The sequence below is a fragment of the Bacillus rossius genome, chromosome 5 (genome assembly GCF_032445375.1).
Source record: "Bacillus rossius redtenbacheri isolate Brsri chromosome 5, Brsri_v3, whole genome shotgun sequence".
Taxonomy (NCBI): Eukaryota; Metazoa; Arthropoda; class Insecta; order Phasmatodea; family Bacillidae; genus Bacillus; species Bacillus rossius.
In genome coordinates, this window is record NC_086333.1 from 51,510,987 (window position 1) to 51,533,304 (window position 22,318).

Sequence of the window (22,318 nt, forward strand, 5' to 3'; positions counted from 1 at the left end):
CACGTACACACCTATACACACAGACAGATAGCTAGAAAGGTGAGGGGGAATATATTTCTGAGAGTCCGATGCCCCGAAGGATGACTGTCCGGCAGCAAATAAACAAAATTAAATAATTAGACTTTTCTGAGGGATTCTTGTTGGATCGTATCGTCAGGTAGATAAATTAAGAAAAATATATTTACCAAGTACAAAAAAATAATAATTTTGTGATACTCTACTTTGCCTCAAGTCACGACATCGCATGGTGTAAAGACTTCAAGGGTGTAGAGTTTATCCTGTTACAAGCGCTTGGAGAATCAACCACCTGATTACTTAAATATGATAGAACGTGATTAATAATAAGTCAGTGTCTTGACGTTTACACTTTAATCCAATATTTATATTCCCTTTTCATCTCCCATGGTTCTGACGATAAGTATAAATATTGTAAAGTTAAAAACAAACATTGTGTAAGTTTGTGAGAATGTTTCTTAGCTTCTGGCTTCTAGCCGCGTCGAAAACGAAGATTTCACTGGCGTTTCGATTGAACTTGCGGTCACCTTCTTCAGGGTAGCAGTTACCTACTGGTCGGTAAAATATTTGCCTTCGACGTGGCTAGAACCCAGAAGCCAAGCAACTTCAGACAATGGCTGCAAAAGCCTGCAAATCTTTTAATTATTTTTTCACTCTACAACTTGGTTGTAAGTGACGTTTATAACCATTGAGTTAGGTTTAGTCAAGAGATGGCATGCTGCGACGTATTTGAAGTCTTTTTTTTATCCCGCCATTACCATATTGTCATGCCCAAAAAAAATATTTCTGAATTGGTGCCTGACCACGTCTGATGATAGTAAGTATGAATTAGAATCTCCATCGTTAAAAACGGTCACTTCAGTAAAATACTGTCATTAAAACTGTTTCCCCAAATCAAACAATACACTCCAGCCAATGTATTGCGGTGTATAAGCAACACGGCGAACCCCATGAGCTGATAAAAAAAATTCATCAGGTTACCATGCAGACGAGGCCACCTCCTGCTTATGTGTTTCTTGCTTTATATTCAGTAGCGCCATTTTGGAGCCTCTTTGAGCTGTGCATAGGTGGCGTGTGGTTACGAACATGCTTTGGCCGAACACGCGTGACGGTGCTGGGTGTGTTGTGTGCAGTCCGCCTGGTGCTGGGAGCGGCATCCATGTGCCGTGTGCTTGTGTTTGCATTCGCAGTGGACTCGATCTCGATGTACGGTGGCGGTAGTGGTGGCGGTAGTGGCGGCGGCGTCAGGGCGGACGGCAAGCTGCTGCAGCACCAGATGGCGGTGCACGCGCAGCACCAGCAGCAGCCTGGCGTCCTGCTGGGCGACGAGATGTCGCCCGACCACTACCTGCCGCCGCAGTCGCCGCTGCAGCTGCCGTCCGCCGTGCTGCTCAGCCGCCACATCTCCAAGTGAGTGCGCCCGCTTTGCTTGCACCGGCTCCTGTCGCTCCGCTTGCGCTGCTCCTGTCCGTCTGCTCGCTCTGCACTTTTCCTTCTGCTTACACTGCTCTTGTCATTCTGCTTGCATTGCTCTTTTCCTTCTGCTTCCACTGCTATTGTCCGTCTACTTGCATTGCTTCTGTCCCTCTACTTGCACTGCTCCTGTCGCTCCGCTTGCGCTGCTCCTGTCCGTCTGCTTGCACTGCTCCTGTCCGTCTGCTTGCACTGCTCCTGTCCGTCTGCTCGCTCTGCACTTTTCCTTCTGCTTACACTGCTCTTGTCATTCTGCTTGCAATGCTCTTTTCCTTCTGCTTCCACTGCTATTGTCCGTCACGTCTACTTGCATTGCTCCTGTCCCTCTACTTGCACTGCTCCTGTCCCTCTGCTTGCAATGCTCCTGTCCCTCTACTTGCACTGCTCCTGTCCCTTTGCTTGCACTGCTCTTGTCCCTTCGCTTGCTCTGCCCTTGTCACTCCACTTGCACTGCTCTTGTCACTCTGCTTTCTCTGCTCTTGTCACTCCGCTTGCACTATCTTTAACTCCACTTGCACTGCTCTTGTCACTCCGCTTGCACTGCTCTTGTCACTGACGGGAGGGGTCCTGACTCCTTTGAGAGTTGGTGCCGGCCGTCAACGTATCGGAGCTGCAGCTGTCTCTAGTATCTGAGAACGGTACGTTCAGGTCCCCGGAAAGGGTGTATAATGCGCTTAGACATACAGTATACTCTCTGCGGCCAGTGGCAACCCTTAAACTCCTCGTGGCACCGACTGTGTTTATAGATACCCAGGTATGGCCCGGGGTTCCCACTCCTCTGGCTTCCTCGGTGGTCCGGAGTGGGTATCTGGTCAGTCGCTGAAGCTATGCCAGATGCAGCTGAGCATTTCCCGGGGTTTGTTTAGTACTCCCGAGCCCGAGTGACTGGGTGGTGATAGCGGTCGGCCCGGGGTTGTCCTGGTGTGGGAACATACCGGGCTTTCACCGGCTGTAACATTCATGCGTGGGAGGTTCTGCGGTGAATAACCAAGGTAAATATATCCATGGCCCGATGCCAGCCTCAAGTCCTGGGAACGCACTGCTGATTGCCGCGGGCTGATCCGTAATGGGAAGGGTTCCCCACTGAGGTCTCCTCTGTCGATTCCCTTGATCATACTGATGAAGTACTCCAAGTTGGCATTGTTGGTTCTTTTGCTTAGAGCAAATCCATCAGGAATCCCAACACAGTGATGGGCTGCTGAGATGAGCGACATGCAGCTTGGATACTAGTCTGCGAATAGTCCTCGACCAGATCTCGGCTTTTCTGGGTGACTGAAGGGTTCCAGTGAGAGACTGTGAGGTTGGCACTGCACCAGAGCTCTTGTAGGGGCTTGCACTTTATGTAGCTGGCTGTGTCGCAGCGGCCCGGGTGGCATTAGGCGACACTGACCTGCTTCTCATCAACATGGTTATACCTTATGAGGCTCAGGTACAGAGGAGTCCTTGAACAGCCGATACAAATGCACTGCACTCATCACTTCACTGGCCTTGTTCTTCTCCATCCGCTTGCACTGCTCTTGTCACTCCACTACCACTGATTTTGTCACTCCGTTTGTAATGTTCTTGTCACTCCACTTGCACGGCTCTTGTCACTTCAGTTGCAGGTATCTTTTCACTCGACTCGCACGGTTCTTGTCACCCCAATTGCACTCTTCTTGTCACTTCGCTAGCCCTGCTTTTGTCACTCCGTTTGTAATGTTCTTGTCACTCCACTTACACTGCTCTTGTCACTCCACTTGCGAGGTTTCGGCACTTTTGATGATATATTTGTCTTTACCAATTATACGCTAAAAATATTTGTACATTTACATATAAAAGGTTCAAGTATTTTGTGTGATTTAAAATCAGAACTTTAAAGTTTTTTTACACAAATGTTTCCACTAAACTAATTAGAGCTACAGCCTTAGGAAAAGTTACACATTTGAACAGCTATCATTTCAATAACTAACATGTTAAATTACACATTTTGATGCATATGTGATGTTACACTTTAAAGAGTTTAATTAATCAATGTTTTTGAAGTGAAAATTCTTTGCTGAGGGGGCTACAATTTTAGAGCGTTGCGAAAATTCCTATCACATGAGGGGAACTGTTAGGTACGTGGTAGGGGAACCGGGTGAGGAGGGGAATAGGTAAATGGTGGGGGAACCTGTAGAGGTGGAGAAGGCAAGGTGAAGTATAAATGACGCAGCATACTTGCACACTTGCATACTTGCACACTTACATACCTGCATGCTTACACATTTGCTTGTTTGCATACTTTTACACTTGCATTCTTGCGAAATATCATAATTTAATAATACTCGTAAACTGGCATATCTTTGATGAGTGTATAGTATTTCTCAAATTTATCTAAGAAAATGCAACAATACAATATATGTTCCAATTCATACCGACAAAATCCCATTTAATTTACATTATGAAAGTAAAATTCCCATTACAAAATTATATATTAGTGTTTACGATGGTTTAGAGATTATGATACTAGACTTTCATCAAGTAGGTCATAGGTTCGATACGCCGCTAATACACTTAAACTTTCAAAAATGTTTATGTGATAAATAGAAGGTAAAAAAAAATAAAAATCACTTTAAAGTTTTACACATTAATAGTTTTATTTTACAAACAAAATATATTTTTAAATAGTACAAATTAACGTGTTAATTGATATTACCTATAAATTTACTCAATGACGCATTAAAATCAACTGGCATTTGTGGTACACTAATAAGTGCCTGCATATATTCATTTATAATACACGCAGTAAAATACTCTAACATCAGTGGTATATTTACCAAACCATTGCAATTGTACCTTTATACCTTATACTTAAAGCATTTTAACTTGAGCATAAGAGTAAAAGTACATCAACACATGGAGGTATAAAATTAAACTTTCATCAGTGGGGGCTCTGACACCATAAACATTTTGTGTTAAATAACATAAACATTTTTACAGTGTATTATGTTTAATTTCTAATTTACATTGTATTGATGCAGTATTATTTGCAAACTGGTAACTTTACAAAACTTAAGCTTACCTTCTGTTCTATGAACAGTTAAAGGATGTTAACCTACGTGGCTGCCAAACATTCAGTGCTAAAAAGGTATCTAGTTCCAAGACTGAAGTCCCTTCACACACTTAACAAAGAAACTTGCTGTTTCTTTTTGCTACATTGTAACAGTCGACTCAGGACCATTGCAACACAGTAAAAATTAAAAAAACCAGGTAACTCAAAATGGCTATTTGTTGTGCTCACACCCTTTAATAGAATGAACTATGTAAATTAATGTTGAAAACAAGGGAATAAGCCACGAATGTTGTACAGAAATGTAAACTCGACATACACGAGTTCAAGTCAGCACAACGATCGCTTCCCACCAATGACACATTTGCGACAATTTGGGAACTGCCGCCGTCATCAGACACACGTTTTCACCCCAACATTTGAACGTCCGGCCATGGCCTGTCACATGAGTTGCAATAGGGTATATTGCGTGCGTAGCGTGGTAGCTTTCAGCGTTTTATTGTATATATGCTTTGAAGCAAAAATCACGAGAACATGAAAGGCGGGTACCTGCGTCATTAAATTACTCACACAGGTTATCCCTGTATTATATCTTATCCAGCAGATATATTTCCTTCAGTATCTTATAAATTATCAGTTCCTGCTTGCCAGCGAGATAAATTTCGCATGGCATTTCTACACGGCGCCTGTCCCGTGGTATGTGGTCATAACCTGTACCTAACTTAAAATTTCTTACGAAATGAAGAACTGTAATGTTAAGAAACACACATACGTTAAGGGATCGGACCACCTGAAGCCATTTTGCCCATTTTAGGCCACGGGAAAGGTGACGGTAAGGACGACACATTCATCGATTGTTCCATTACCTTTACAAGCAAGGTCACGTCACGTGCATGATTTTTTGTGTCATTAAGGGACTTAAATTGTTAATATATATTTATTTATATATATATATATATGACAAAAAAAATTACTTTAAGAAAATCAGAATTTGTTTAAAAAGTAAATATTTCATGAGATCTTGAAATTTATTTATTTTACCGTCGAAAATTTACTATAATTGACCTAATGAATTATTCACGAAATTGAATTAAGGGAAAATTTATTGTGATTTAATGAAAAATGTATTTTATAAGTCTTTCATTCTGTATGCTCTGTTCTTAGTTAGCAGAGACCCTCCATGAATTATTTGGGGACTAACGATACAGTTTTTTCTCAACTTTGTTACGAGATAATAGTGTTTCGAAACAGAAAAATCTGACTGACTCGCTGTTCATAATTTAGCTTTTAAGAGTTATGCCGTATTGAAACATTGTCTCATTTATGTGAAACATGATCTCACTCAAGATCTCCTTGAAATTTAACCTACCCAAACATACGAAAATAACTAGAATTAGAAAAATCTCGACATAACTTTGAGGTTTTATCTATGAAATATGATGGCAATTTATTTAGATGTGTTTTCGTGATTTCAACCATGAGATTTTTCATAACTTAATACTATGGAAAATAATTTCAACACCTGTAGAAATATGTGATAATTAGAAGACGTGTAGGTACCGATTAAATTCCCGAAGACTTTAGCGCCGGCCGGGGAGGGCTCGAACCCACGACCCTCACCTACATGGCCTTACCGCGTTAGAGAACATGACCCTTCGCAACACTGGTACAAAATGAGTTACTGAAAATTGTATGGGCACAATGAATTTTGATCTTTATCCGAATTTTCCTCCAAAGATTCGTAATATGTTTTACCAATTATATATACTATAGCTTTGAATTAAAAAATACAAGTGATTGTTAAGGTCTATTCTTACTTTGGAAGGTTCACATGTAACTATATTTATAAAAAAATATTTTAAAAATCTACATAATTAAATTATATTTAATGGAATGTGCTAGGTATAATAATCTTTTAAAGGCCATATGTATACAATTACCAACAAATAATATGTATGGAGTTTCTTGAATAGAATAACATATTTGAGCTTGTAATTTTTTAAAATTATAAACTGTCATGACAGATTTTTTGGGATTGTGCAATAGAGGAATTTAGTAAATTGTAAATATTTGTCAACAAAAATGTATTTCCAAAAATTCGTTTCCCTTAAGAAAATATCGTAAAATTACAAACACAAAATTGTTTAACAAACATATAAGTTAAAGTAAAATTGTTTAATGTATGTCGTCTCAATTTATTTTTATTTTGACTAAACGTAAAAAAAATCACGCATATAGGCCTAAAGTAAAATATCCTTAATTACGAGATTCAGAATCACACCGTAAACACAGGGACATTCCGATTTTTATTTTGTATTTAAGTCTTCCAAATTACTTAACGTTGGAAGGGGGAGGGGGAAATTGGTTATAATCAGCTCTTGTCCATTGTAAGATACCATTCTAGTATTTTCGAGGAATGGTTTCGGAATAACATGTAAAATAGTAACCAGCATGAGTGTACCGGTATTATGACTTGAATTTTGCTTATGTCTTAACCTTGCTCCATATTTCTCTGGTATAGACATCAAGACAGGACTGTTGATATCATTAAATCCGATGTCAGTTACCTATGGAATGACCTTGAATTCGGCTGCCATAATTAAAATACAATTTTAGGTTTAAATTAACAATAAAATTAATTAAATATCTGTAAAGAATTAAAATTAGTCTCACTTTAATCTCTAAAAAAATATCTTTATAAATATCGTTAGTTATTAAATAATTTATTTAATACAAACGCTTTTAAAACACCTATTTCTGACGTTTTCGTGGGTTCAATAACCGGAAGATTAATAATGAATCAACGAAGTAAAATTTATTTAGAAGCAATATTTATAAGGATCCATAGTGAGAACGTTGACTTATTCACGAAATATTTTTCCGTAATGCTTATGAATGGTACAGTTTAATTTAAAAGTAATTATGTTGAAGTGTAACTGAACAAATATTCTATGTATTTATACAAACACGCTGAAATGTATTGCAACTGTTGTCCTAGTTAAAAAATATTGATATTATAAAATATGAATCTGACGCTATTCAAAATTTCTGTTATTATATAAAATTATTATATTGCAAACAGAAGTCGTATAAAAGTGTTTGGCCACCCCGAGAATCATATTTATAGCTATGTATCTGTGACATACCGAAAGGACGGTAATAATGTTTGTAATCACGTTATTCTAAAAAGAAAAAAATATATATAATAATATAATGTAACCCAACATCTGTACAGCAATTTTGTTTAATCTTATTACCACGCTACGTACTTATGAGCAGGCAAAAATTAGATTTTCTAAATATAAATGGATGGATAAAAATATATAATTCTGCACAGAATTATAGGTGATAAAAATATTTGAAGCCAGTTATATATTCTAGCGAAATAAACAGGACTAAATGCATGTCATTCGTGTTCTTTGGCTGATGACACTTTTCACCTTCACTCTAGGTCGCACATCGTTCGATCCGATGTTTTCCTAGATATTTTAATTGGGTTATATAGTACCTCAGAGCGAGTCAAATAACCCGTGATCCAATCACCAGGGACGTAAAGGTGTATAAACGTTTGCATTATAGACTGTTTCAGATACTGAAGCGAAATTGGCACGTCTCTACTCATGGGTCTCTACACAGAAAAATGTTTTTCTGTACATTTACAAAAGACAACACAACGACGACAGTACAGACGAACACATTCAAACTTAAATATCACGTTGTGTGTTTGTCTGTGCTGTTATTAATTTTTTTAATGATCAATGTCCTTCCACAGAATTCTTGTGCTGTCTGTAATTTATTTTTGAATGTGTTTGTCTGTGCTGTCGTCGTTGTGCTCTCTCTAATACCTGTTTAGGTTAATCGTTGTGTTTATCTGTTTGCAATCAGTTCATTTAGTCTTCTTTTCTGTGAGTATATGTTTTCATTTTTTATTTCTTTTTTTCTTTTTGCATTTATGAATTTTTTTCATGACAAGCAGTGCAAAACTGCAATGGCGTATGTACAAGAAACTGTATTTAATCCAAATTCCCCATTGTAATACTACAAGACAGATACTATATATAACTTTGCACAACACAAGGCTTTGATTATTTTTTCATATATGAAATACGAGATAATATTTATTATTTCTTATGAGAATTGTAGCATATTATTAAATTTTAATTGATGTTTCGTCCAATCATAATTTTTAAAACGTACAAAATTTAACCAAATATTCAATAATTGGACTTTATATCTTGTTTTATTATGCCCATTAATGTGTGTAGTTAATACTGGATTGCTGTTCAGAGAATAGTTCATAAATAACTTAAACAATTGGAAGGACTGGGACAATACAAAGCATAAAGGCCTGGGTAATAATCTGAATCCAATATTACTGCGAACAATATTTTGTTGTGGTAGATTGGTTTCCAGTAAATGTACAAATGTACAATTATCTATAATTTTACATGAATATTTATGTTGTATTAAAAAAATTGCAGAGTGCTTACTAATAAAATAAATCACTTTCAATTTGGATCCATTAGGCTTCCTTTTTCTTATAAACCAAAACGTTTGTTTCATGAAGATTACGTGTATCACGTAAGATAAAGTTTGACGTCACAGGAAAAGGAAAAAAAAAATATTATTTGTCATCACAGAAGTGCCTTGATAAGAAGTATTACAGAAATGTTTTTATCAGTATCAAAATGTGAGTCATAAATATGTTTATTACATTTGTTCAAATGACAGTGTGAGTAGACACATTTGTTAAACACATTCAAAGTTTTTGCCATACAAATTTTTATCGATTCCCCTGTAAACAATTATTGAAAACGTGTTATTGTATTCACATCAAGATTTTTTTTCAATGTAATGTTCATTATTGATTTCTAAAAGAGAAGAAAAATTGGTTGCAGTATGTTAAATTAACGTAAACTACTGTCTGAACTGGGCTAGCTGTATAATTTGTGGGGCATTAAATTAATATCGCCGAGAAATCTTGGACTGTACATTTTTTAATGGAATTTCAATACTAGATATTAAGGTTACCAGATTTATTTGGGACACTCTGAAAAATGACAACCAATAACAAGCTTGCAAAAATCTTATCTTCCCATTATATACAACCAGAACAAAGGGGTGCCATTTGGCAACAAACGACACTTTCCCGACTAGAATATTGCATCTACCGCGGTGTCAGAAATTAAAGTTAATTTTCCAGGAACTAATACATACTTAACTAGTTATACATTCACTGCAAATATATTTTTGTAAATGGAACAGAAAATGTCATGTAAAATTACAGATATTTGTAAATTTTAACATTTATGCACATGAAAACCAAATGTGTTTCAAACAAAAGTGTTCGCAGTTACACGAGGTTCAGAATCTTTTGTGTTGTCCCAATATCTCCAACAGTTAAATTTATGTGTAAATCGTTCCCCAAATAGCTTTCCAGTATTAACTGCGCACATTAATAATCATAACAAAACATAATAAAGTAAAATTATTGAATAACCAATTATCCTTTCAATGGTTTAAACAAATTATGTTTGAATTAAACATAATTAAAAATATAAAATTATGTGCCAATTTACGTAATAAGTACTCATTATTATTACGAAAAGCATATTTCATATATGCAAAAATAATCATTGTCATGTATTTTACAACGTTACAATATATTTCTTGTGGTATTAACTATTTCATGAAAACCTGTTTCCAAAGGATTGTTTTTTGTAAAAGTATGAAATTTTTTTTCTTTGTAGTTGGATTTATTGAAGAGTCGTGTTTGTATTTTACGAATTTATAATCTTGCAACTTTGTTGGTTGAGGTATCGTGCCAAACACGGCGAGGCAGGTTGTGGGGATGAAACCCAGGTGAGGCAGAGATTCGAGTGGAGTTTTTGCTCGAAGTTGCGGTTTAGTTTAGTTTAGTTTTCAAGAAGTCCTGTCTCCTCGCAGCCAGTGATTTCGCCGGTGGCTCGTGACTCCCAGAATCAACCAAGCGTTATTTTGTTTGCTAAGCCATCGACATAGAACATTATGAGCGCCTTTGGATGAATCCGCTCACTAAAGAAAACATGGTTTTGTTGGGTGCCACAAAATAGTATTTCCACATTGACAATACCAGATATTCTGGTCACTGACAATACCAAATATTACTGTTCATGTTGACAATACTGAATATTCTGTCCACATTGATAATACCAAATATTTTGTGATTTTGATGTCTTGACAAACCCCCTTTATTAGTGACATCAAATACTTACTCTTAAACAATTTCGAGAACACTGCAAAAAAATTTTTTTTGCCAACATAAATTTTTTGACAGGTTTTATAATGACAAAATATTCTTTGAGTGGAACAATTTTTATTAAGGTACTAAAATATTCTACGTAGGTAGACTCTTTGTAGACCCTATTAAATCTCGCGGTAATATGCAGGTCACTTAATGGATTAAAATTTTGTACGAATTCAATCAATGCGAAACATATGCAAACAAGTAGTTCTACCCAAAACTATATTTTTTGTTATTTACTTTTATCTCTTTCCCTACATTGTATAGGTGACAAAATGGAATATGTTTAGTCGAATCTTGCGTACATAATCTATCTGTCCTTCATATACTTCTATAGATTGTAAATGGCCAACGTAACAATTTTAATTTAGTACTAAATAGATAATAATATTCAATACAAATTCTACACAGTTCCTTCGTAGGGCATCAAAGTAGTAATGCAGTGTTTCTGTTTTTATTTTTTTTAATATAGTCGGTAGTAACCGTGTTTAAATTTCCTACTATGGGTCAGAAAAATAATGATAAATGTTACATTATAAATTATTTAATTTATACCAATAACAAACTGTTCGAGGTAAATAGTCTGTACATTGAATGAAATTATGAAAAATTTTATTGGAAATTCCTATTAACATAATTAAGAACTCAAAAATGTAGTTTTTTTTCGATTTTGTCTGTTTGTTCCGCCACCATTCGAAAACTACTTGATGAATTTTTATTAATTTGCTTATTAGAAAGTTCTCTGACTAACTTAAAAACTAGGCTATATATAATTACATAATTCCACCCTTAAAGGGGTGAAAAAGTACTGAATACCGTTTTAAAACAATTAATTGTATCTTTTGAAACTAATCAAGCACAAGAAAAGATATTAGGTACCAAAAATGAACATTCGAATAATACCAACAAAAATTTAATCCTTTTTCGAAATTCAACTCCTATGGCATGAAAAAAATGTAAATTAGTATTAAAATAAATAATTATATCTCCGAATCTAATCAAGCATTAGAATAAAAATTGGTTAACTTATAATAAACATAAAATACTACCAACAAAAATTGTACAGATTTTGCATAATTCGCCCCTAAGAGGTGCAACAGGGATATATTTGGTTTCTAAATAAATAATATCTCCGAATCGAATCAGGAATAAGAAAATATATGGGTACCAATAATAAACATACGAGTACTACCAAAATAATTTCACTATTTAGCGACATTTAACACATAATGGATGAAAAAAAAAGTAAAAAGTTTTTAAAAATAATATTTATATGTTTGAATTTAATTAAGCTTAATAAAATATATTGGTGTTCAATAATAAGCATACTTAAACTACCAACAATAATTGCAGCAGTTTAGGAACCTTTGCCCCTGAGGGGTGAAAAGGGGTAATATGGTTTAGAGATTTATAATTATAACTTTGAATATAATCAAGCATAGAAAAGATTCTGGATAACAATAAAAGCATACGAAAACTACAACCACAATTGTACCATTTTGCGAAATTCAACCTCTAAGTAGTGAGAAATGGGTAAAAATATTTTTTAAGACTCCGAATCTAATCAAGCGTAAGAAAATGTATTTAATACCAATAATAAACAAACCAAAACTACCAGCCACAGTTTTACCATTTTGCGAAATTAAAACCCATATTGTGTTTAAACGGTGTAAGTTTTAAAATAAAAAAATGAAAACTTCAGATATAATTATAACTAGCAGTAAGAAATAAAGAAAAAACAACCTGCATCTATAGTTACGTATTGCAAATTTTTTTATTTATTTATCGAACTTCCTCTTTTAAGGGTGTGAAAAAAATTTAAGTTTTATTTTATCGTTAAAATATATATACATACAAATATTGATGGATGAAAGAAACTGTGCATTAATAACTCAAACAATTAATTACGTAGGGTGCATTTACCAATTTTTTTATATTCAACACCAAAGTTAGTAAAATCGGGGCACGCTATTTTTTTATAGTAATAAATCATATACTCAAACAAATTAATATGGAGGCTAGAAACTCAGCAAGAATAAAATATATTATTATGATTTAATAGCATGTTTTAAACATTAAAAATAAAATCTTCTGATCAAATAAACTTGATTTCAGGTATTGGAGATTATTAATAAACATACCTTAAGCTACTTTCTCTTTAACGTTTTCCGAAATATCACACCTTAAATTGTAACAGGGGATAACATTTTTTTTAATAAAAAATATTATGGGATATACTACGTCAGTATTGGCAAGCTATATTTAAATTCAATATAAATGTAAGTTTATTATAATTATATTTGTGTTAACATATCTGGTTAAAAAAAGGGTATCCTTTTGTTTTATTTGGTTAACCGATATTGCCATATTTACTTAGTACTGAATGCTTACATAGGCATTCCTGTGGGGAAGGAGACGGGTAAAAAATGGGGATATTTCTTTTAAAGTCATACTGAGCATATCATAAGAAATAACCTATATGTTAGATTATAAAATTGATATTTGTATCTACTCTATTTTTTAAATAAAGATTCATTTGCATAAAATATCCTAAAAAAATAGATGTTTAATAATACGGAGAAATTATTTAGTTATTCTAAGCAAAGCTGTAACCAAAATAAATTATAGTTTTAGTGTGAACGATGGCATGAAGTTAATTAAAAATAAATAAGCGCATGTTTAACAATTTTTTTTTAATTGTTTACCTCATGAAATGAAAAGGAGATAAGTTTGATTTATTCGAGGTAAAATATATCTTCGAAAACACTTAAACAGAAGTTATAAAATCAGGTACATAATTTATACTAAAAATCTAAAATGCCTACGCATAACCATTTTAAAAATATCATTATCAAACGGTTTTATCAATTAAATCTTATATGCACCTGACAATATAATTATTGTGCCTGTTTCTTTAGTAAATATGTTTGAAATAAAGCACTTTTTTAATGATAATATTTAAGCAATATTATGAAATTGCGCGAGCAAAGCCTCGGGTTATTAGCTAGTTATATATAAATATATACATTATGAATGGTGTTTTACTTTATGCCTTCAGTTTCCTATCCGAGTTATTTCAACTTCCAACAAAAAATGCAATTCTTTATATGATATTACAAATTATGATATGACCTAACTTACCCACAAAAAAAAATTATTCGTCTTGAAGAAATTAACATTATCGTATTTACACTAATTTTTCCCAATGATCTCACTCAGTATATTTTGACAAAGAGAATATAATAATGTAAACAGCCATATTAAGATAAATTAGCTATTTCAAAAACAGGCGCAGCACATTAAAACGAAAACACTGAACAAATTAAAACTATACTTTCTATCAGTCAGATCCTTCCCTAATGTGATGCATGTATAATATAAGCAGCTTTTTGGTGCTTAAAATATTTCGAAGTAAAATCACAATTTAACAAAATTATTAACTTAACAACATTTACAGATTTGTTCATTTTACTGTCATTGAGCAAGAGAATTTTGTTGCTTTTTTTTTGAAAATTATGAAGAATAATGTGAGAAAAAGAATAATTTATTAATTCATACAGGCAAACTGTATAACCTATGATGCCATATGATATATATTAACTTTCTACATTAATATATACTAATAATAAAACTGTTCGGGGTAAAAATCTGTACACATGACGAAATTAGGAAAAACCTTGGTTTAACATGCATAGTGTTTTTTAATTTTTTTTTAATTTTTCAAAACTTGACCTATAATGGAGTTGAAAAAAATGGGGGAGGGGGGGGGGTAGAATTTGGTTGTATTACAAAAAAAAATCATACCTCCAAAGCTAGCAAAGCGGAAGGCAAGTTATTGGGTACGTATAGTAACCAATCAAACATTATGAACACCTTTTTACCATTTTGTGAATTTCCGCCCCTTAGTGTACTAAATAGGAAAAGTTATATTTTTAGAAGAAAAAACCGTACCTCCAAATCTACTAAAACGGGATACAATCTGAACTTAAAGAAAACGTACACAGATTTATAGTTTGCATTTTTTTTATTTAACCATTTAAGTGGTGAAAGGAGGAGAGTTTTGTTTAATTTTGGAAAATTATTAGTTATAAGCTAATAAAGCGGCAGGTATTGTATTGGGTATGATTAAAAATAATAATAATATTAATACCAACCAATTTTTTCCATTTTTCAATTTTCCACCCCAAAGGTATGCAAAAGGGGTAATTTTGGATTTAAAAGAAAAATTTATATCTCATAATCTATGCATATATCCAAATCTAAAGAAACTATAAATGGTGAGATTTAAATAATCTACATTAAAAAAAATACGCGAATGTTTACTTATTTTAAAATTTAGTCCTTAATGGAGTGGAGAATTGTCATATTATCATGGTTTAAAATATCTTCAAATACACTTAAAATGGGCAATAAGTAATCGTTACGTGCAATATACATTATTAATGTGCATGCTCATATAATGACCATTCTCGAAATTACAAATTACGAAAGGTTTTCTAGTGAAGTAAATTTAATATAATACCTAGACAGAATATTTTTTTTCGCACTACCCGTACTCAGGGCTAAGAAACGATTCTATTTTCTAAAGCCTATAAAATATCGCCAAAACTGTTAGCCAAACACAAGGTTATCAAAGACACTAACGACAAAAATATGTTATTCAATTATACACCCAAAAAATCATGACAATTAATTGCAAAAAATGTAAAAAAAAATCAAGGAACGCTATGGAAAATAAGCACCATGCAAAAAAAATAAGAAAATGTCAATTAATTAACAAAAAATAATGCACTTACTTTCTAAGATCGGGCTCTCTTCAGCTATAAACAATAAAAACCACAGTGTATGTGAATTATCAAATATTTGGCCTGCAGATATATCCCAAAAAAAATTTGCAAGTAGACTTTAATAAATTCCTTTCGGCACAGCCTACAGGCTTGAATAGTTTCGGACTTATCTATTTCTTCTGGAAATGTTTTGAAAACTCCTAAAAACTTCTGGAACAGTTTAAGAACTTAATGTACATGACATCCTATACATTCTCCAATATTCCAAAATTATCGATCAAACATTTTCTCATATTTCGTGCAGTGAAAATGTTTCGAATGTTTTTAACTCAATGCATCCAGCATCGAATGCCTTAGAAGGATTTTCATACTATTCCTACTAACATAGTTATCTTTTTTACCTTCAAAGACTATATTGTCATCCCTTTCACGCACGTGATAGTTTAAAAATTTGCTTTGAACCAAGGTTTAAGATAACGTTTAGAAGGTTCAAAATAAATTCTAACGTATTTGATAAGGAAGTGTTTAGTTTTATTAATTTAAACCCTTGTTTTAATCAAAAATAGTTTCAGGCAAAGATTTTATAAAATATTTTAAAAAATTACAAATTATTTAAACGTACTTGGTACTCTACCTATTAAAAACATTTATGACTTTTATTGTCTTTCAACGCTTGTAATTTCCACCCCTTGCAATAATGTTTAGTTACACAAAATTATTTAAGACAAATGTTGTAGATAATATTTATAAAGTTTAAAATAATTAAGAACGGATTCATTAGTGTACATGTTAAGGAAGTTTTATTTATATTTTTATTTCCAACCTTAGTTTTCTCAACCTTTTGCAGTATTGGTTCGTTCTATCAAAATGTGTTTCAAACCAAAGTTTTAGATAACAATTACAAGATTTAAAGACAATCCAACGGATTCTATGATATGCCTAATAAGGGAGTTATAAATTATTTTTTGTCCTAAAACTTTTTTCACCACTTGTAGTTATGGTTGGTCGTATCAAAAATTAATTAGACAAAAGTTTTTGGTATTACTCCTACAAGTTATAGTACGTTAAAATGGATGCGATATTCGTCATTAAGTTACAGTGGTTTTTGTTTTCAAAAAACCATCCTCATTTCTACCTTTTAGGTCGGATTTTGCCCATTAATATATTTTATGTATTAGTTTGGAAGTGATAAGCGTAAAATTACGGCAGTTATCTTCCCCATAAATAAATAAATAAATATATATATAAACACATACACTAGCTAGACCAGGCCACGCTTCGCTGTGGCTCAGTCTGATATGAAATGAATAGGTAAGTAAATTAAAGAATTCTAGCGAACATAGATTCACCGAGGAAAAGCATCATTCAATTTAATACCCTGCTTGCGTTGCTGTGACTATGCTGTGGAATGAAAGGAAAGGAAGATTTTTTTTATTTCCACATAAAATCATTTTTTAATTTAAAGCTAGTGGATGGACTACATTTCTTGTGGTCCGTTTTCTGCATAAACTTAAAGATCAGACTGTTTACTGACTCTTAAGCATGTGACGTGTAATTGCCCTGAGAGAAGCCTTAGTTTTCTAAATAGAAATGGCAAAATTATAAAGATTGCTCTGGCGCTTTATTGATAGTCATAGCGAACGCAAGGCGCATTGTAAATTGAACCCGTTTGAACTCGAACGCTATGTCGGTTGGAATTAGTGGTATTCGTGGAAGTAGTACATCTTCACATTTATGAGGTCCAATCAGAATTGTTGCTTTAATTAAATTGTTCATCTTTTTAAAATACTAATCGTGTGCCATTGCATAACTTTGCCTGACTGATTTATCTGAGTAATATAATTGTCAGTCCAATTTTCAAATTCAGAATGTGTGACAGTAATCCGTTAATATCGAGTGAATTAAAAAAATTCTGTTGGAAAATTCACTACTTCACTTTGGTTTATCATAGAGTCATGGATTTGTATATCAGTGTATTACCTGCGATTCTGTTTAGAATGATGTTTTTTTTTTTAATATCATATACGTCGACATTATTAGCCGGTAGAATGGCTATTCCGCTTAACCATGCGTGATTTCTATAATTTGTTTCGATGATTTGGAAAACCTTGTCTACTAATTCTTCTTTTGAATTCACGATATTGAATAAATTAAATGGAAAAGTGATCTTTCCTATTTCTGGATTTGTAGGTACAGTGCCGTTATTGACCTCAAGTAATTGATTCGAAAATATGTCAGCTGTGGGATCGGTTTGAAGCTGAACTCTCATATTTGTTGTTAAATGTATTTTTCTGACTGTGCTCCAAAAAGCTGAATATTTTAACAGGAATTCAATTCATCAACTGAGGTTGAGCGAGGTATAACTGGAAGCGTTTGCCCTAAGTCACTGTATAGTAACACCAATAATCCACCAAATTGATCCTGATTATTTCTCTAGTCTTACAATGTATCTTATAATGCTTCCAATGACTTCTTGTAAGCCAACTCGTAAAACGCGTACAATGGCAAGCGAAAACAAAATACGGTAGTAAAATTCATTTTTATTTTTTTCCGCGCGTGCATTCAAAAGATAATATATTCATTCCGTGAAGAGTCTAATCTTCTTTCTCGCTATACTTTCCATAGGTAATTAGGTTCTAAACTACATATTAGCAGAAACGAATAAAAATTCTATGGAAAAGTGTATAAGTATATATTTTTCTTTTCCAAAAACACTTAAACCCGTATATGTTTATTTCTAACCAAAAACCATAATATCTTACTTTGAAAATTTATGAACTTCACGGAAAAGTACAGGATTTTGTTTTGAAAAAAAATATATATAGGCCTATATAAACTTTTGAGTTTAAAATGGTTTTGGGGTACGAAAAACTATGGAAAAAGTTTCCGGGAGTCGTACCATGGTAACGGCTACAATATGTAGTCTTTTTTTTTTAAATATGCCAAAAAAAAAAGAATAGTCTGGGAGCCATATTTTACCAAAATCATTTTCATAAATAAGGATGCCAACTAGGGATAATTTACCTGATATTTAACAAAACGTTTCGACAATGTTGGAGTCAAACCTTTAAAACAAAACTGTGTGAAAATGAAAGCTATAGCCTATTATTTATTTTAAAAAATGAGGATTTTTTGGCCAACCATTTTATATGAAACAGGTCTGACGAAGAAGTCCAGCTGCAGTGGTCACATGCCAGTTCAGGAAGTCAGCTCTACAAATCTCACGCCTGTTATCATCGCTAGTCAGTGCGCTCCGGAGAGTGGGCTCTGTAGATGAGTGTTTGGAGGCTATGTTGTGTTGCGCGCGAGTGCTGTGTGCTGTGGGCCTCGCAAACGTTTGCCAACTTTTTTAACTTACAAATATTTACATATATTTCTTTTTTTTTCGGATTTAGTTTGTTTAGAGGTACGCGAGTTTATATATATATATATATATATATATATATATGTAAGTATATAGGCTATGTAGTTTTTAATGGAACTATGAACAATAATATATTTTATTTACTACTTGACTTGATGTAAGTTTTTGGACATACGCCATTGCTAAGAACTTTTTCTGTTGAAGAAAAACTAAACAATAAAAAATAAATAAATAAAAATACCCAAAAAGACAAAAAAAACACAAAAGTAAGCAAAAAAATTGCTGTTGTCAACACGGATATAAACACCACAAAATATTCCGTAACAGGAATATGGTCAACAAACAAAGGAAAACAAAGAAAAATGTACTAAGAGAACGAAAAAAAAAAAAAAAAACACAAATGACGACGACACAGAAATATTGAACCCAAAAAAATCCAGCATAACGGTTGAAACGAAATAAAAACACGACAAAACACAATAGTTTTCCACATCAAGTCATGAACTCGCATTGCACAAATCTTTCAAAGATAATTATTTACTACTTGTTAATGAATCAAGGCCTATACTTATTTTATTTTCAGCTGTCAATTGTTTGCGCCAAGCTGATCAAGTCAATTGTGTGCGGTTTGACCTACGAATCACAAATCCTTTCGTTCACGTCGGAATACTGGACATTAGTGTAACTTCGAGATTTTTTTTTGAATCTCGCGTTTAATTAACTTCTTTAAAGTTCTCCCGGGCAGTAACGCGGGCGCCGCCACGCACGAGTTCCTGCTGTGCTTGCAAGCAGCTTGCTTCGTTAAGGACAGGAACCTTTAAATCAGAACCTGTCACGCGCGACGTAACAAATATTCTTCCTAAAAATTTTTAATCGATTTTTTTAAGTACCTTTGTTACGTCACTCGATTCATTTATGTAGCGCTTTCGAGCCGCACGTATTTTTTCTACTTAAAAAAAAATTACAGAATGAGTCTTAATTCGACCAACCAACTTCGGCCGCAAATTCATGTTGGAAAAAAAAAGTTGAAAACACTTATGGACTAAAATGCTTCTCAAGGCTGGTATACGTTTTTGAAGTTGGAGATGTAAAATATTTGTATTGTGAATAATAGATAAAGTATTTAAGGTGGGACATAGAGCTTCTGGATAATGTATAATTTAATGAAGTTCTACACCCAACGCTGTAGAAAAATTATTTCATTCATATAATTGGGAGGAACACCTCTATTTTCCATATATTTTGTTACTGCCCGCAATTATTTCAATGAAATAATTTTGCTACAGCGACAAATTCCGTGGTGTTTGTAGAACTTCATTCAATTAAACATCATTCAGACACTCAGTGTTGCCTCTTAAATACTTTTTTCTATTATTTACAATTTAAAAAAAAAGTTGTTCCGCTCCAACAACTTCAAAGACGTGTACAACAAGCCTTGGGAAGAATTTTGTACCATAAGTAAAGACAGGAAAAATTCGCGGGTTCATTTCGCGATAGGCTAGAATCCAAGTGCGTGTAACTTATTGCCGCTTCAGTGATTGCAACACAGTTTGCCTGAAGGTCTGTGAGCCAATGATGACCCTCAACGTAAGAAGTATCGAATCATAAGCATCCCAGTTAGCAGATGTCACGAGTCAGTAGCCAATGAGCTGGTGTAATATTCCCGCGTACATAGAGGTCATTCAAACCGCGAATATTTTCCAGTCCCTAACCATAAGTGGTTTTCGACTTATTTTTTCCATCGTGTATCTGCAGCCGGAGTCTTGTCGGCCGGATTCGGACCGGAGGCGAATGGCAAGAGTTCGAGCGTGTTCGGAAAGGATTTGTGATTCGTGGACATCCCCCGGGAGCAATGGCGCAGCCAGGGGGGGGGGGGGTTAGGGGTTAACCCCCCCCCCCCCCAGCACCAAATAATTAATTAATTTCTTATTAATCACTCAAACAAATTTCATATTAAAAATTAATAAAAATTTTACCATTACAATATGTAAATTTAAGTACCGAAAACTGATAAAATAGCACTAATTTACACCTTAAAATCCCAATTTTCCCGGGGAGGACCCCCCCGACCCCCCGCTTTAATACGGGGGGGGGAAGGGGGCATGCTTCTTAACACCTCCCCCATACACAAATCCCGGCTACGCCACTGCCCGGGAGCGACCCCGGTGTATTTAGTTCCCGCTCCCCTGGTTGCAGCGTACCACCGCTAGAGCCGGTGGCGGCGAGGCACGTCGCGACGGACGACCTGACGAGCGTCATCACGTCGACCACGGACGCCGCCGACGGCCGCCGCAACTGACCCGCCAGCGCCGCTGCCTCGCCCCGGGAGCCGGACGCGCCGTGCAGACCGCGTCGGAGCGTGGTCCGCTGCGTTGCAGAGCCGCGTCGCAGACACGCGCTGCAATGTCCCTGCAGCGTCTGCAGAAAAACGTGTCCGAAACATTCGCGCTGCTCGAGCTGACGTGTCCGTAACTTTCCCCAACGACCCTAAAGTTCGCGCCGAAGGAACAAAAACGTTGTCGCGCCGACATTTTTAACGTGTTCTCTCGCCATGGAAGACCACACAAATCTTTACCGTGCGACACGTAGGGATTCGAACACACAAAAAAAAAGTGGTTTAATTGTTAACGTTGATCGGACCTCCAGTTCCAAATGTTGTGACGAATTTGAACAAAACCTTTTTATAGTTATAGCGTTAATCTTTAGCAATTAATTGTTGACAAATAGGTGCAACTGTTAAAGGCCATTTTTCGAAGATTAAAAATGCAAATAATAGAACATTTTTAAAACGCACGCATTCGTTTACATAAATATTCTGGTTTGAATAATCACGATTCTCCCCTTTAAAAAAAATTTAAAACTAATACAAAAATGTCACTTATAGTGTTCAGATCATAATATAATGTTTGCGAGTGGCATATTATTTTGAATTTGAAATTTTTAAAATTCCTAATTGATTAGTGTTGATTAAATATTCTTAGCACTTAATATCCTATAAGTGCTATTATTTTAAGAAATTTATTAAATGTTAATATAGATACTGTGAGGTTGTGTGTTACTTAAAATCCAGGATAGCATAATATGAAGAAAAAACATTAAAAAGCGAAATATGATTACAGTGTACGTAATGAATACGGTAGTGAGACATGTTAAAACGTACAGGATACCAATATATTTTAATAATATTCTCGATTTTTTTATGATTTTATTGGATGTAATTAAGAAATATTGTTCTATTTCATGTTGATATACTTAAATATAATTTTTTATTGTGCAATATTATTATGTTACAGAATTTATGTTGTATTTCGTCTAGTCAGTGTTGCCAAATTAGTGTATTTATGTAGTTACCGTTATTATTATGAAAG

At 34.2% G+C, this 22,318-nt stretch overlaps 1 protein-coding gene across 1 annotated transcript; it reads left to right on the top strand.

Annotated features, from left to right (window-relative positions):
• The first annotated feature begins 1,214 nt into the window (after positions 1–1,214).
• On the top strand, positions 1,215–21,785 carry LOC134532364 (uncharacterized). Its single transcript, XM_063368798.1, has 2 exons — positions 1,215–1,425; positions 21,147–21,785. The coding sequence occupies exons 1-2, from the start codon at positions 1,220–1,222 to the stop codon at positions 21,247–21,249; spliced, it is 309 nt and encodes a 102-aa protein (XP_063224868.1). The 5' UTR covers positions 1,215–1,219; the 3' UTR covers positions 21,250–21,785.
• The last annotated feature ends 533 nt before the right edge of the window (positions 21,786–22,318 follow it).

Coding starts and splice junctions, on each gene's coding strand:
- LOC134532364 (XM_063368798.1), top strand. CDS start 1,220: ATGTACGGTGGCGGTAGTGGTGGCGGTAGTGGCGGCGGCGTCAGGGCG. Junction 1,426..21,146: donor CTCAGCCGCCACATCTCCAA/GTGAGTGCGCCC, acceptor CCCTGGTTGCAG/CGTACCACCGCTAGAGCCGG.